The following is a 15,733-nucleotide window of genomic DNA, read 5'->3' on the forward strand; positions in this document are numbered from 1 at the left end:
AGGTGAATTCTGGTTCTGATGGTACCATTTACACATTCTCCTAATTCTGACATCATAATTCTAAATTACATAAGCCTCAGTTTCTTCTTCTATAATATGGTGATAAATTCTTGTCTTCCTACCTTATGATGTTCTTGTGGGAATCAAATAAAACACATTTTTGAAAGTTAAAAAATTCCATAAAAATTTCAAACTATTAGTGTTGTTTTAATTATCAAAGGCCCGTTTCCCCACCTCCATCCCCCATCCCTGCTTGGGCTCTCATGTAGACAATATCTTATTTCTGTTCATTGCAATGCTACATACAGTACTGCATTTGTTATATTGTGTGTGATCTCTCCCAATCTTGCAACATATTCCTGTAGTACCTTTTAACATATTGTAGGTGCTCAAAAGGTACTTGTCAAACCAAATTGAATGTGTATATTGTTTCCAGTCTGGGTGAACAAAATATCTTTTACTCCACAGAAATGAATGGAAGGCAGATTTGATTATTCATTCCATCTTGTCTCCCATAGGAGGAAAATATTTCTTACCAGTCTCTAGTCTCAAAGTGGTGAACCCTGCAGGCAGCAGGCCTTCTGAAAAAAATCCATGGGTGACAGAAGATTCATTGACTTTCAATTTCAAGATTTAAATTCAAGCTTCAGACCCAGGTTGGGCAATGCTACTGCCAATAATACTTGCATTGTTGATGATTCCTTCAAGTATAATCTGAATGGTGCTGTCTACAGTGTTGTATTCATCCTGGGTCTGATAACCAACAGTGCCTCTCTGTTTGTCTTCTGCTTCCGAATGAAAATGAGAAGTGAGACTGCTATTTTCATCACCAATTTGGCCCTTTCTGATTTGCTCTTTGTCTGCACTCTACCTTTCAAAATATTTTACAATTTCAACCGTCACTGGCCTTTTGGTGACACCCTTTGCAAGATCTCTGGGACTGCATTCCTCACCAACATCTATGGGAGCATGCTCTTCCTCACCTGTATTAGCGTGGATCGTTTCCTGGCCATTGTCTATCCCTTCCGATCTCGTACCATTAGGACAAGGAGGAATTCTGCCTTTGTGTGTGCTGGAGTCTGGATCCTAGTCCTCAGTGGTGGTATTTCAGCCTCTTTGTTCTCCACTACTAATGTCAACAATGAAACCACCACCTGTTTTGAGGGCTTCTCCAAACGTATCTGGAAGACTTATCTGTCCAAGATCACCATATTTATTGAAGTTGTTGGTTTCATCATTCCTCTGATTTTAAATGTCTCTTGCTCTTCTGTGGTGCTAAGAACCCTCCGGAAGCCTGCTACACTGTCTCAAATTGGAACCAATAAGAAAAAAGTGCTGAAGATGATCACTGTTCATATGGCAGTCTTTGTGGTATGCTTCGTACCCTATAACTCTGTCCTCTTCTTGTATGCCCTAGTGCGCTCCCAAGCCATTACCAATTGCTTGTTGGAAAGATTTGCAAAGATTATGTACCCAATCACCTTGTGCCTTGCAACTCTGAACTGTTGCTTTGACCCTTTTATCTATTACTTCACCCTGGAGTCTTTTCAGAAGTCCTTCTATGTTAATACCCATATCAAGATGGAATCCCTGTTTAAGACTGAAATACCTTTGACCACAAAGCCTTCCCTTCCAGCTATTCAAGAGGAAGTTATTGATCAAACAACACATAATGGTGGTGAATTAATGCTAGAATCCACCTTTTAGGTAATGAGAACTGTCCAGATATGGTTTTTCCTAGGATTTTTCCTATGCTATGAATAAGAGAAACAATTTGAAGCTAGTGATAACTGAAAATAGATTAATGTACTGAATACAGTCAGGTACATTTATTTGAATGTTTATTGTGCATATGCTGTTTTGTTCAATAATTATAGGTCAGGTCTAATTACAACAACCAAAAGAGATTGCCAAACTCTTCTGCTGGGTTATAATTTCATTGTGTCACATTATACAAGTGGCCAGTGGCCTATGCTTCAGTGATATAAAGATTATCGTAAATTTTTTAGAAAGATATTTCCACTCTGGTAATATTTGTTAATTAGGTTGGGCCTATAAATATAGAACAAATTCAGGGATTATTTAAAAAAAAAAAAAACTTTTGTGTTACTACTGATACATGTTACTCTTTTTTTTCCTTTTTTTGTATTATTATAGAGTATATTTTTAGCATAAGAACATATTGTAGCCTAACATTATTGGTAAGAAGTGTATCCAATTTAAAAGAACTGACAAATTTCATTGTATATGTTTTGAAAACAGAAACATAAATTGTGTTTGCATAAATATGGATGGGAAGAAACAAAATTAGCTGGATTTACACAATTGTAATCACCAGCAGTGTCAGTTTTTTTTAATCTTCTTTTTTTTTACACTACATTAAGATTTTCATATGAAATTTCAAATCCGGAAAGCTGTGCTCAAAACAATTACAGAATAAAAAATCACATAAAACAACAAATGTCCATTAAAAAAACTAGCAACACCAACATTTTTTTCTTAGAATTTTTAATTATCTTTCTTTTGAGAGACTGATACTATATAATATTCTTCGTATGATATTTTGGAGCACAATGCATTTATTCCCAGGTCAGGAGCAAATTGAAAAAATTAACAACAAAATAATAACACAAAATAAAATCATAAAGCACATTTTAAAATCTTGCTTAAAATTTTCATTAATAAAATTTTTGGGGGGGAGAGGAGATATGTAACTTTAAATAACTTATTCTTTCATGTTAAATTTTGGAGCACAATGCAGCCAGGTTGCTGCTAGAGTTTGTGGCCAGATCAGGAGCATATTGAAAATAAATTCATAAACCAAACTAAACCAATACAATAAAACTCAGAAAAACTGCAAAACAACAAAACAATAGAAAATAATCCCTAGCACTTGCATTTGTATTTTATTTATTTTTGGAGGTTCTGTAAATTTAAAAGTATCATATCATTTGTGTGCAATTTCAGAGTACAATACAGTTAGAAATCTGCTAAATTTGTGCCCAGGTCATGACCATATTGGGGGGGGGAACCCCATAAAACAATCGCTTACAAAACAAAACAAAACAAAACACACAAGAATTTAGAATTTGCATTTTCTTAAGGATTTTTAAAACTTGCAAAATACCATGATTTTCATATGATGCTTTGGATCAAAATGCAGTTAGGAAGCTGCTAAACTGGTGTTAGTTCAGGAGCAATCAAAATAAATATTTACATATATACAAAAGAAGAGAAAACATTTTTTTTGTAACACCCTTAAACAATAAAAGAAACAAAATAATCTTTAAAACCTTTTACTATTTATTGGATGAAATGTAGATTTAAGCATATTAAGACATGTAAATGGAGCTTCTGAGCACAGTATAATTTGAAAGGTGCTACATTTGTGCTCATGTCAGAAAGAATGAAAATATATTCCCTCATCTACATTCTACACACACACACACACACACACACACACAATTAAACATTGAGAAACAATAGAAATATTCTTAAAATGTGTATTGATCAAACTTTAAAATATTTGGATGATATGGTAATTTAAAAATGCTAAGACTTTTAAAGTAAAACTTCCAGGAATAATGCATGTGCCAGGAAGTGATTTAAAAAAAAAAAACACCATAAAACGATAATAGAAAAAATAAATATTTTAAATGATACTAAAATTCTTTTTTATTTTTTAAATGTTTATTTATTTTTGAGAGAGAGAGAGAGAGATACAGAATCCCAAGCAGACTCCAGGCTCTGAGCTGTCAGTACAGAGCCAGACACAGGGCTCAAGCACAGGAACTGTGAAATCATGACCTGAGCTGTAGTCGGACACTTAATTGACTCTGTCACCTAGGCACCCCAAATGATAATCAAATTCTTAAAACTCTCATTAACCTTTGTTTTTCTTTCTGGTGTTATATAGATTTAAAAATACTGATTTTTAAGTTTAAAACATGAGCATAATGTAAATTTTTTACATGAATCCTTTATATTTTATTTTAATTCTGTTATAGTAAACATACAGTGCTACATTAGTTTCAGGTGTACAATACCGTGATTCAACCATTCCATACATCACTACTTAATACCCATCACCTATTTCACCCGCCCTTTCACCAACTTCCCCTTACATTAATCCCTTAAATCAAATGTTACCATAAATGTATAAATCCCTACCACTAATGGAAACCATCCAACATTTTTATACCAATTGGTTAATTACAAATTGTTATTTTTTCCTTCTGGTATTAACATTTGCTTATGTAACATTCTCCAACAACTCTATAGAACTTACTGAATGAGGAGAATGTCTTCATTCTGATTCTGCAAATCAAAAGTATCCAAGCCCAGAACAGAATTTTTGGATGCTCCAATACCAAATCCTGACTTAATTTTAGTCTATATTAAATAAAGAAATAAACAAAAAACAATACCAGGCTTGATGTACAGTAAATTGCCTAGTTTCTTTTGTAAAATCTATTTCCTTACTAGGATAAAAATGGCCAATCTGAGCCTGGGTTAGGAACCAATTTAATAAAATGCTAAAACAATTGAACAATAATGAAAATAAATTTTCAAAAATAGCATTAGTTTTTCTTTGTGATCTAAAGTCCTAAAACTAATCATGCATTGTATTGTCTTGTGAAAACATTATATACAGAATATATAAGCATTAGATTCAGTTTGATGAAATTAGGTTAAGTTAGGCTAAGTTCACTTGTTAGGTTTTGTTGTAAGTTCAAATTAGTAATCAAAGTATGAATAATCTTTTGGGGTTTTTTTAGTATTCTTTCTTTCCCACTTGTAAGTATAAACTACATGTAACTTTGTGCCCTTGGCCCTCAAAATTATAAAATTTTAGGATTATGACACCAAAAAGTTTAATGGGATATGTTAAGCAAGTTGACATAAAATATATCAACAAATCAGTTTCTTTCTGTGTAATTTGCATATTTAGTTTTGCTTAATTTTCCATATTTCAATTTATTTTAACTAATTTCAGTTTTTATCATTAATATAACTTGCTATTAATAAAAAACTTTTTTCATATGAACAATGTAACAAACAAAATGTAAGAAATATAAAATTGATTTTTATTTCAAATTTAAAAGCAAAAGCAATAATTCAGTTTCATTACAACTTGGAATTCAAATGCTTATCAAATGTAATAAATATGTTTGGACTATCTAGTAGTCATACTTTGGTCAACTATTTATTAAACTTTGCCTTTATTTATAGGCACCCAGAGCCATTTTTCCTTTACCTTCCCTCCATCCTTTAAGAAAAAATTTATTAAGGAGGTACCTGGGTGGCTCAGTTGATTCAACATCCAACATCTGCTCAGGTCCAGATCTAGCAGTTTGTGAATTCAAGCCCTACTTCAGGCTTGCGGCTGTCAGCGTGGAGCCGGCTTCAGATCTTCTGTTCCCCTCGATCTCTGTCCCTCCACTCACTCTCACTCTCAAAAATAAATTTAAAAAAAACATTAAAAAATTAAAAAAGAAAAATATTATTAAAGTATATTTGATCTAAAGTCAATTTTAATACTTTGTTTTTGAGGCTGTCTGAAGACTAATGCATAATTTAAAATGGCAAGCCCCTGGGTGACTTTTCAGGAATCAAGCTGAAAGATTACTGCTTTCTCTGATTCATCCAGTTTGGCTTTGATTTATTTGGGGCTTCTTGCCAAGCCAACCCTTGAATCTGACCTCTCATATTTGATTAAATTCCCTATGACAACTAGGAGTCCTGGAGCAAGTCAGGGCAAACAGACCATCTGACAACAATGAGATGATTTTGGAGCTGGATAGCTCCCAGATCAATATCAGTTACTAGAATAGGCATTGATCCCAGGGTGGCAACACAGGGAATTCCCATTTATCATTCTCATACCTTCTCTCAGGGAAAGCAATGTCAGCATCTCATAAACCATTGTATGTGTTGATTCCCTCATGAAATGATAAATACTGTCTTTTCTGACACCCTTACCAGCATGATCAACCCTAGGTCATTTTTAAAGTTATAGGAACTTTGTCATTCATGACCTTCTAGGCCAGATCTTCCGAAAAAATGGAGACAAATGTTGTTTTATATATCCATTAACCTTCTTCCATCTCTGTCTCCACCTCTAAACTCCTGCACCTTATATTTTCCATGGTTTCCAAAACTCTGTCTTTCCTGTGACCCTTTCTGACATCTCTCCTCTTCAGAGATATTGCTTCTTTCTGGACCAAAAACAATACATAAACCTCTGTCAAGACAATGACAGGTAGAATAGATTTACACTGAGGTGTTAATGATTGATCCCTCCACCCACTGCTTTTAATCCTCCCAGTGATGTTTACATCTTAGGAAAAGAGTCTGGTTAATTCAAATGACTGAAGCAGGGTTGGGATAAGGAGACATAACTGTCTTCTTGAGCCTCAGCATTCTTCAATTCATGGTAAGGCCTCTGCAACTGTTACTTTCTTGTTCCACTCTCAGTATTACTCTGTGTATCATTTAGTCCAAAACACATTGCCCTTTTCCAGATATCTGTCTTTTCCAAAACTGCCTGCAGTGACTGGAAATCTATGTTCTCATTTCCTTCTGATATGCTTGGATTATTTTCCCCAAATGTTTCCTGATTCTGGTGGACTTGGTGAAATGCTTCTTAAAATATGAAGCTGTTTGGAGCACCTGAGTGGCTCAGTTGGTTAAGCATCCGACTTCGGCTCAGGTCATGATCTCACAGTTCATGGGTTTGAGCCCCGCATCAGGCTCTGTGCTGACAGCTCAGAGCCTGGAGCCTGCTTTGGATTCTATGTTTCCCTCTCTCTGCCCTTTCTGCACTCACACTCTGTCTATCTCTCAAAAATAAATAAACATTAAATTATGAAGCAGTTTATTTCAACAAGGGATCCAAAGCACAGACTACTGAATAAAAATGTCCTCTGTATTCAGATTTTTGAAAAGATATGTACTTCCTACTTCTTCACTTCTTTCCCTGAGTATCCAGGAATGAAGCTCTTCTCTCTCATTCACAGAGGTAGTGATTTCAGGAATATAGAGGAGTAGAGATAGTGTGAGGCCTAAAATGTAGAAGTGATGGAAGACAGATAGATTCTAAAATAGGGATGTTTTGTGTGGCCATAGAAACTACCTTTCCTTCTTATCATGGAGAGGCTCCAACTTTACAGATGATGAGTTTATTACAAAGGACTTTCACTCCTCCCATTTGCTAGTCCAGGGTAAACTTTCAGCTTGTTACCTTCCTCACTCACGTTGGTGGTAACAAGGCTTAAAATATGGGTCACCTTCCTCAGTGGAGATCCTGGGACTTCTGGACTGGCCCCAGTTCAAGGCAGTTTTAAGTTCTCAGGAAACAGTTTGGTATAATTCCTAGGGACCCAGAATTCATTATTTATTTATTCAACAAATTCTTGAACATCAACTATTATGTGCCAGACATCTTCTAGGTATTGATGATTTGATGGTGACAACAACAGACAAAAAGCTGTTTTAAAGATTCTGTTCTAGAGTCAAAGCAGGGATAACCAAAAACAAACAAATAACCAAGTTAAAAAGTGATGGAAGATGATAATGAGTGCTACATTAAAAGAGCAAAATAAAGGAGAATGCGTACCTGAAACCAAACTTCAGGCTCCCATGGTAGGACTGGATTAGAATTTTAAAGATAATAATCATTAAAAAGAGAAGGATGCCTCTATCTAAATAAATACAATTATTTTAATTAAGTTTATGCTATACTTATCAATGCATGTAAAGAAGTACAAGAAAATTCTGATTTTAAAACATCAAATTTCTTTGTTTTAAAGGGGTTATGAAGTCCTGAATTGCCCAAATTATGTGTTTAGTCTGTCCACCTTTAAGTACTTATGTTCTTGTCAAAGCCACAGAGACCTCAAAAGGCTAATAAAGACCCAAGCCTAGGCAACTTGCAATTGGCAAAACTGATCACTGATCATGTCATGACTTCAGGCTTCATCCTACAGCATATAGGCTCACTTGCTTTTTCTCTCTCTGTTTCTGTCTCTGTCTCCACCATTCCTTTCAGCAAAACGTGCTAAGATCTGAATGCTATTACCATAAAGAGGTTTGGGCTGGAAGCCCAAATCTGTTTTTCGTACTTAGCTTTTCTGGTCACTGAGTGAACATGGGCAAATACCTGTCTCCCTCTATGCCTGAATTCCCCTATTAGTAAAATAAGCAGGTTGTTCTCAGTCATCTTTGAGGTCTCTGATAGTTCTAAGGCTGGAACTCCAAAGTAATTGATGCTGAGTCAAAACGAACAGTACTTATTAATAACACTAATATAGATGATGGTACTTACTAAGTACCAGATACTGTACTAAAAATTTTACATGCATTTCACAATAACATGAGAGAGGTTTTATGATTAGGCACATTCTACAGATAAGAAAACTGAGGCTTAACAAGCTGAAGAACAGTTATAGAGCTAAGTGGCAGTCTGATTTGATCCCATTTCTGTATGTTACTAAAGCCTGTGTTCTTTAACCAGTATTGCTTTGTCCATCCAGGACTATGAGTCTTAAGCACAAGAAGCACATGTTTAATGGTGGAACTTCTGCCATTAAGGATAAAAAAGGGAGGTTTTGGGGATAAGAAATCCTAAGTTTTTTCTTTCAAAAATATTCCACAAAAGTGGCTGTGTACTCCCACTTAGAAGTGAGACCAGATAGAGTTTGAATAATAATAATAATTCATTCAAATGTTCATTATGTGTTAGAAAGTATCATGCAAAATCTCCTAATCTCATTTTTAATATGATAAAACTGAGGCTTAAGGATTTTAAGTAACTTTCCCAAAGTCATACAGCCAGTCAGTGGTACAAACAGGACTTGTATACAGCCTAATTCTAAGCCCCCAATCAGGTATAAGGAGACTTGTTCTACTATATAAAAACAACCACATTTGTTGAATACTTACTATGTGCCAGACACTGTGTTTTGCATATATTTTCTCTTTTAATCTTCACAATAATCTTAAGAGATAGATATTTCTATTATCTCTTTTACAAGTGAAAAAATGAGAAACAGAGTTAAGCAACTTACCCAAAGTCTCATAGTTATTAAGTGGGTTTTTATGAAATCCAACACCTAACCATGGTAAGAATGCCCAAGATCAGGCTCTTAACTATTGTCCAACCTCATTTATCACTACTCTTTTTCATACTCAAACTCCAGGTACATTGGTTTTTCCATCCCTTTAATAAGTGAAGCTCATTTTTGTCTTAAGTCCTTTACTTTTGATCTAGTCTCTGCTTTGAATAGTTTTCCACTAGGTTATCACATGGCTGGCTTTTTCTCATCATTTAGCTTCAAATGTCACCTATTCAGAGAGACCTTTCCTGATCATCCATTCTATAGTAGATATGCAGTTACTGTTGTCACTTTACCCTATTATAATTTCTTCAAGGCACTCTCTGATATTCTTTTTTTTATTAAGTTTATTTATTTATTTTGAGAGAGTGAGACAGAGAGAGAGAGAGAGAGAGAGGGAGAGGGAGAGAGAGAGATAGAAGGAGCAGGGGAGGGGCAGAAAGAGGGAGAGAGAATCCCAAGCAGGCTCCGCACTGTCAGCACAGAGCCTGATGCAGGGCTTCAACCTGAACCATGAGATCATGACCTGAGCTGAAACCAAGAGTTGGAAGCTTAACTGACTGAGACACCCAGGTGCCCCTGATACTCTTATTTTAATTTATTTGTTCAGTGTCTGTCTATATTACTCTCCATAATGTGTATGCTCTATGAAGGCAGAAATAATGTTATTCTTTTTCAGTACAGTATCTAATATATAGTAGACACTCAAGTAATATTTGTTGAATAAGTGAAAGTGGTAGATCTGAAATGGGAAACCAAGTCTGTATGACTTTTGGGCCCTTGCTGTATATGCTACTGACATTCCATTTATCCTTTCAGACTTCTCTTTTCCCTAAAGTGAACATCATTTCCAACTGCTTCATGCTGACTTTCATTAGAACCTGAACACTGAAGAGTAAAATGTCTTACTTTTAGAATACAATTGGCAAAGTACATACTTAATTTCCTAAAGAAGCTACTTTAATTACCTTATCATCTTTTACTTTTGAGGGTTTTTTTTTTGTAGATTGTAGGGATGCCCCAATATTTTTCCACATATTCAAGGAAGAGCTCAGAGAAAGAAAGCAAATCTTGAGCATGCTTAAAACTCTTACGCTTTATTCAAGTCTTAAGTAAATAACTCCACTTTTTTTTTTTTTGGTTTGTTTTTGCAGTTTCCTCTCATTTAATTTGTACCTTCTGGCACTTGCTGGAACTTCTGAGTTATACATTAGACTGGAACTTTCAGTCCCTATGACATGTCACATAACACATACAGTTGACTACAAAGAAGTATCTTGTTACTGGTGATTCTGAAATATCTCCCATTATTTTCAACACCCATTCCCCTGGCTGATTTTCAGTCTATTTCTTTATTAGAAACCACTGTCTAGCCATTGAGAGGATATGTTTTTAAGAAAAAAAGAAAGAAAAGTAAGAGGGAGGGAAAAGTGCTATGTGATTGGATGCCATCCAGGAGGTACATACATAGCTTTAACTGTAATGGAATATAATGGTAACCTTTTTCTAGTAGGATCTGGAGCCAATGTTCACAGTTTTCTCTTTGCCGTTTTACTGGGAGAAGTATGTGCTGGCTTCTCAAATAAAATGTACTGCTATCATCATCTGCCAAGACGCTAACTGAAAAGATCCATTATTTTTGATAGTTAATACCTTATAAATTATACGGAGATTGTGTTGACTGACATGGACATCTGGAAAGATGGTCAGAAATTTTTTTCCTAGGTCAGGTAAGGCTGAGTGAGTGCCTGTTTCTTCATCAATGACCAGTTATGCATTCATAGAGAAAACATTTCTTCTTAGCTTCTAGGTAGGTAACCTCCGAGGAACTGGGATGGCTGGATTTGAAGAAGGGGATGCAAATGAGCAGTAGCCATTTGGAATTTATATGGAAAAGGTATAGCTGCCTGTTCCTTAACAGAGGTGAATTGTGTGTGAACTACTCAGGGCTTGAAGGAGAGAAAAATCCTATCTTATTTAAGCAGAGCTGAAGGTGTTTTCAGAGTCTTTTCTGAATTTCATATTGGCTGTCTCTACAGACTGGAAAAGATACTTTGCTTTTTAACTCTGACCAGGTATTATCTAATTTCTAACCAATGTTTCCCAATTTGCTCCCAAACTTATCTCAAGAGGAATGAAATGAAGGTTGTGAAACCAATGATGGTGTCTGGTTATGAAGACTTTTTATTTTACTGTTAATTCACCTGCTTGTTTCTAGCTAAAAACCTTGCAGTTACATTTCTGTCTATAGCTTTGGTTTGTTCTGGGCCATTATTGGCATCATGTTTAGGTTTTCTTATGTAGAGTGCTTGACAAACCTCTCTCTAAAGCAGAGCATAGCTAGAGATTAGCTATTCCCCAAAAAATAGATTTTCAATGATTTGTTCACTGTCTTTGCCTGTCACAAATGGTATGCCTTTGCTAGGCAGTGAAGAAAAACCCAAAGCTAACTTCATCCTTACTGGGGGAAAAAATGACAGATTTTCCTCTAAGGTCAGGAACAAGACAGGGATGTCCACTGTCACCATTGTTATGTAACATAGTACTGGAAGTCTCAGCCACAGCAATTAGACAACAAAAAGAAATAAAAGGCGTCCAGATTGGCTAGGAAGAAGTAAAACTTACACTATTTGCAGATGACATGACACTATATATGGAAAATCTAAAAGACCCTACAAAAAATTGCTAGAACTGATACACGAATTCAGGAAAAATCACAAGATACAAAATGCATAGAAACCCATTGCATTTCTATACACCAATAATGAAGCAACAGAAATTAAGGAACCAATCCCATTTACAATTGAACCAAAACCCATAAGATATTTAGGAATAAACCTAACCAAAGAGGTAAAAGACCTATAATCTAAAAAGTATAAAACTATGATGAAAGAAATTGAAGGTCATTCCGTGATCATGGATCAGAAGAACAAATATTGTTAAAATGTCTATTCTACTGAAAGCAATCTACATATTTAATGCAACCCTTATCGAAATCCCACCATCATTTTTCACAGAGCTAGAGCAAACAATCCTAAAATTTATATGGAACCACAAAAGATGCCAAATAGCCAAAGTAACCTTGAAAAAGAAAAGCAAGGCTGAAGCATCACATTTCTGGACTTCAAGTTATATTACAGAGCTGTAGTGATAAAAAGCATTATGGAACTCTCATAAAAATAGACACATAGTTAAATAGAACAGAATAGAAAATGCAGAAGTGTAAAACAGACAACTGTACAATTAATCTTGAGCAAAGGGAAGAATATCCAATGGAAAAAAGTCTCTTCAACAAATAGTTTTGAGGAAACTGGATGGCAACACGCAAAAGGATGAAACTGAACCACTTTCTTACACCACGCACAAAAGTAAATTCAAAATGGATTAACGACGTAAACATGAGGCATGAAACTATTAAAATTCTAGAAGATAACACAGGCAGTAACCTCTGTGATATCAGTTATAGAAACTTCTTTTTAGATATGTCTCCTCATGCAAGGGAAGGACAAGCAAAAATAAACTATTGGGACTTCATAAAAATGAAAAAGCTTCTGTCAAGGGAAGGAAACAATTTATGAAACTAAAAGTCAACATATGGAATGGGAGAAAGTATTTGCAAGTGATATCTGATAAAAGGTTAGTATCCTAAATATATAAAGAACTTATAAAACTCAACACTCAAAAAACAAATAATCCAATTAAAAATGGACAGAAGACAAAAAAAGACATTTTTCCACAGAAGGCATACAGATGGCCAACAGACACATGGAAAGATGCTCAACATCACTGATCATCAGGGAAATAAAAATAAAAACTACAATAAGATATCACCTTGCACTTGCCAGAATAGCTAAAATCAACAACATAAGACACAAAAGGTGTTGCTTTTGGAGGTGGATAAGGGAAACACTCTTGCACTGTTGGTGGGAATGTCAACTGGCGCAACCAGTCTGGAAAACAGTATGGAGGTTCCTCAAAAAATTAAAAATAGAACTACTCCATGATCCAGCCATTGCATTAGTAGGTATTTACCAAAAGAATTTAAAAATACTAATTCAAAGGGATACATGTGCCCCAGTGTTTATAGCAGCATTATCTATAATAGCTAAACTATTGAAACAGCTCAAGTGTCCACTGAATGATGAATGGATAAGGAAGCTGTCTATATACATAATCACTACTCAGCCATAAACAAAACTGAAATCTTGTCATTTGCAATAGCATGGATGGAAGTAGAGACTATTATGCTAAGAGAAATAAGTCAGAAAAAGATAAATGCAATATGATTTCTATTTTATGTAAAGTTTTAAAAACAAAATAAATGAGCAAATGGGAAAAAAAGAAAGAGAGAGGTAAACCAAGAAACAGTCTCTTCACTATAGAGAACAAACTGATGGTTACCAGAAAGGAGTGGGGGAGGGGGGATGGGTGAAATCAGTGATGGGGATTAAAGAGTGCACTTGTCCTGATAAGCACTAGGTGATGTATGGAATTGTTGAATCACTGTATTGTACCCCTGAAGACTAATCTAACGCTCTATGTTAACTAAATGGAATTAAAATAAAAACTTTAAACATGGGTATCTGTATTGAATTAATAGAGGATTAATTAAAAAGCAGTGAAATTAATACATTTAATAAAGTCACAGAGTTCACATGCATCAAAACTGTTTTTATGATCATAATTGTTTTAGATGATTTATAAAACCTCAAATCAGCATTTAACAATGAACTTTAATCTTTTTTAGCTCCAAATCAAGCATTGTACCCAAGAAATCCTGGATGCCAATTTTGTCACTGCTGGTGAAACTTGCTAAGAATTTGAATGGTGAGTGTGTGTGCGTGTGTGTGCGTGTGTGTGTCTGTGTGTGTGTTATATATACACATGCTCAGAGACATGCATATCATGTGTATGTCTACATGTGGATATATATAGTCTATGTTTCTTTTTATTTTATTTTTTCCTATTTCTTTTTTATTCTTTAAAAAATTTATTTCTTTTATTCCTATTTTTTCCTGTTTCTTTTTTAAAATCATGTTTTGTAAATCATTGATGATATTTGAAAAGGGTGGTTGCTAACAGGAATGCAATTTAATTCACCTGATGACCATAAACGGTTAAGTTCCACTTTTATGGGGGAAAAAAAAGATGTGTGCGTATGTTTATTATAATGAGGAAATTTCTTTTTAATTCCTTTCTAGAGAAACTGAAATATATGAGCTGACAAAATGGAAGTCAATAATAAAATGGAATACCTCCCAATCCAACATTTTAACGGTATCTATTTAGAGAAATATGCTATTTATCACGTATGTGTTATTTATAATTACAATTTAAATCTAGTTCAACTGTCACTTACTTTAGTTAAGTCTTCCTTATTATCTTCAAACAAAATTACCTGGCTGTTTTCTATTTTTGACTACCATAGCACGTGCTATGTAACTCTATTTTCCTATCACATCATATTATAATTTGTCTACTTCTGGGGCAGTTGGGTGGCTCAGTTGGTTAAGCATCTGACTTCAGCTCAGGTCATGATTGTATGATTCATGGGTTCAAGCCCCATGTCAAGCTCTGTGCTGACAGCTCAGTGACTGGAGCCTGCTTCATATTCTATGTCTCCCTCTTTCTCTGCCCCTCCCCTGCTTGTGCATGCTCTCTCTCTCTCTCTCAAAAATAAATCAATAAACATTTAAAAATAATGTCCACTTCTATATCTGTTCTCTTGTATAACATATTTACTTCTTTGGCACCATTTACCTGGAAAATAGTGGGTGATTTATAAATGCTTGTTGTGTAAAAGAATGAATGAGTGGGAAGGTATCACATTGTACATATTGCAGAGAACTGTATACACAGTGATCACAACTTCTGAATAAATATCAGGTCCCATGGCCTATCAAATTACTTATATGTTGCTTTTGGGTATGAGTGGCAGAGGTAAGAGATATATTTTGGAAGGCAAAGTATTGTAATTGCCAGGCCTTTTAGTTATTTATAAGGATATATCACATAGGAGACAGTATTTGAAATTGGGTCTGTCTTAGAAAATTTGACTGTATGATTGCCATAGCTATTGGATCTCAAACATGCTTAAAGAGTAAGCATTTTATCAGACAAATATCAACAATCCCCTGTAGTATGGGAGGGTTGCTCCTCCTGATCCCTGAAAGAGGGAGAGTGCACTGGAAACACTTTAGACATGGACTATGGGACACATAAATAAGTGGAGGAATTTCAAATGAATTAAATTCACTATTTGGAATATTTTTTTACACAGAAAGATCTATGTGTCTGTTTTTGTGCTGCTACTCTGCTGTTTTGATCAGTACAACATTGTAATATAACTTTATGTCTGTAATTATTATGCCTCCATCTTTGCTTGTCTTTTTCAATATTGCTTTGGCTATTCGGGGTCTTTTGTGGTTCCATGAAAATTTCATGATTGTTCTATCTCTGTGAAAAAAAATTGTGGTATTTCTATGGGGATTGCATTAAATATGATACCAGCAAAAAATTTGAAGGAGTAATCAAAAATCTCCCAACAAACAACAGTCCACGGCTGGATGGCTTCCCAGGTAAATTCTACCAAGCATTTAAAGAACAGTTGATACCTA

General features: G+C 34.9%; 1 protein-coding gene across 1 annotated transcript; it reads left to right on the plus strand.

Moving 5' to 3' along the window:
* Nucleotides 1-594: 594 nt before the first annotated feature.
* LPAR4 (lysophosphatidic acid receptor 4) lies at nt 595-1,707 on the plus strand. The gene has a single exon (XM_047075740.1). The coding sequence runs from the start codon at nt 595-597 to the stop codon at nt 1,705-1,707; it is 1,113 nt and encodes a 370-aa protein (XP_046931696.1).
* The last annotated feature ends 14,026 nt before the right edge of the window (nt 1,708-15,733 follow it).

Source organism: Lynx rufus, unplaced genomic scaffold, assembly GCF_022079265.1.
Source record: "Lynx rufus isolate CCGP_SWC_20201006 ecotype Redwood Valley unplaced genomic scaffold, mLynRuf1.p SCAF_14, whole genome shotgun sequence".
NCBI classification, from domain to species: Eukaryota; Metazoa; Chordata; class Mammalia; order Carnivora; family Felidae; genus Lynx; species Lynx rufus.

What these genes read in the sequence shown, in the direction of transcription:
- LPAR4 (XM_047075740.1), top strand. Translation starts at nt 595, where the DNA reads ATGGGTGACAGAAGATTCATTGACTTTCAATTTCAAGATTTAAATTCA.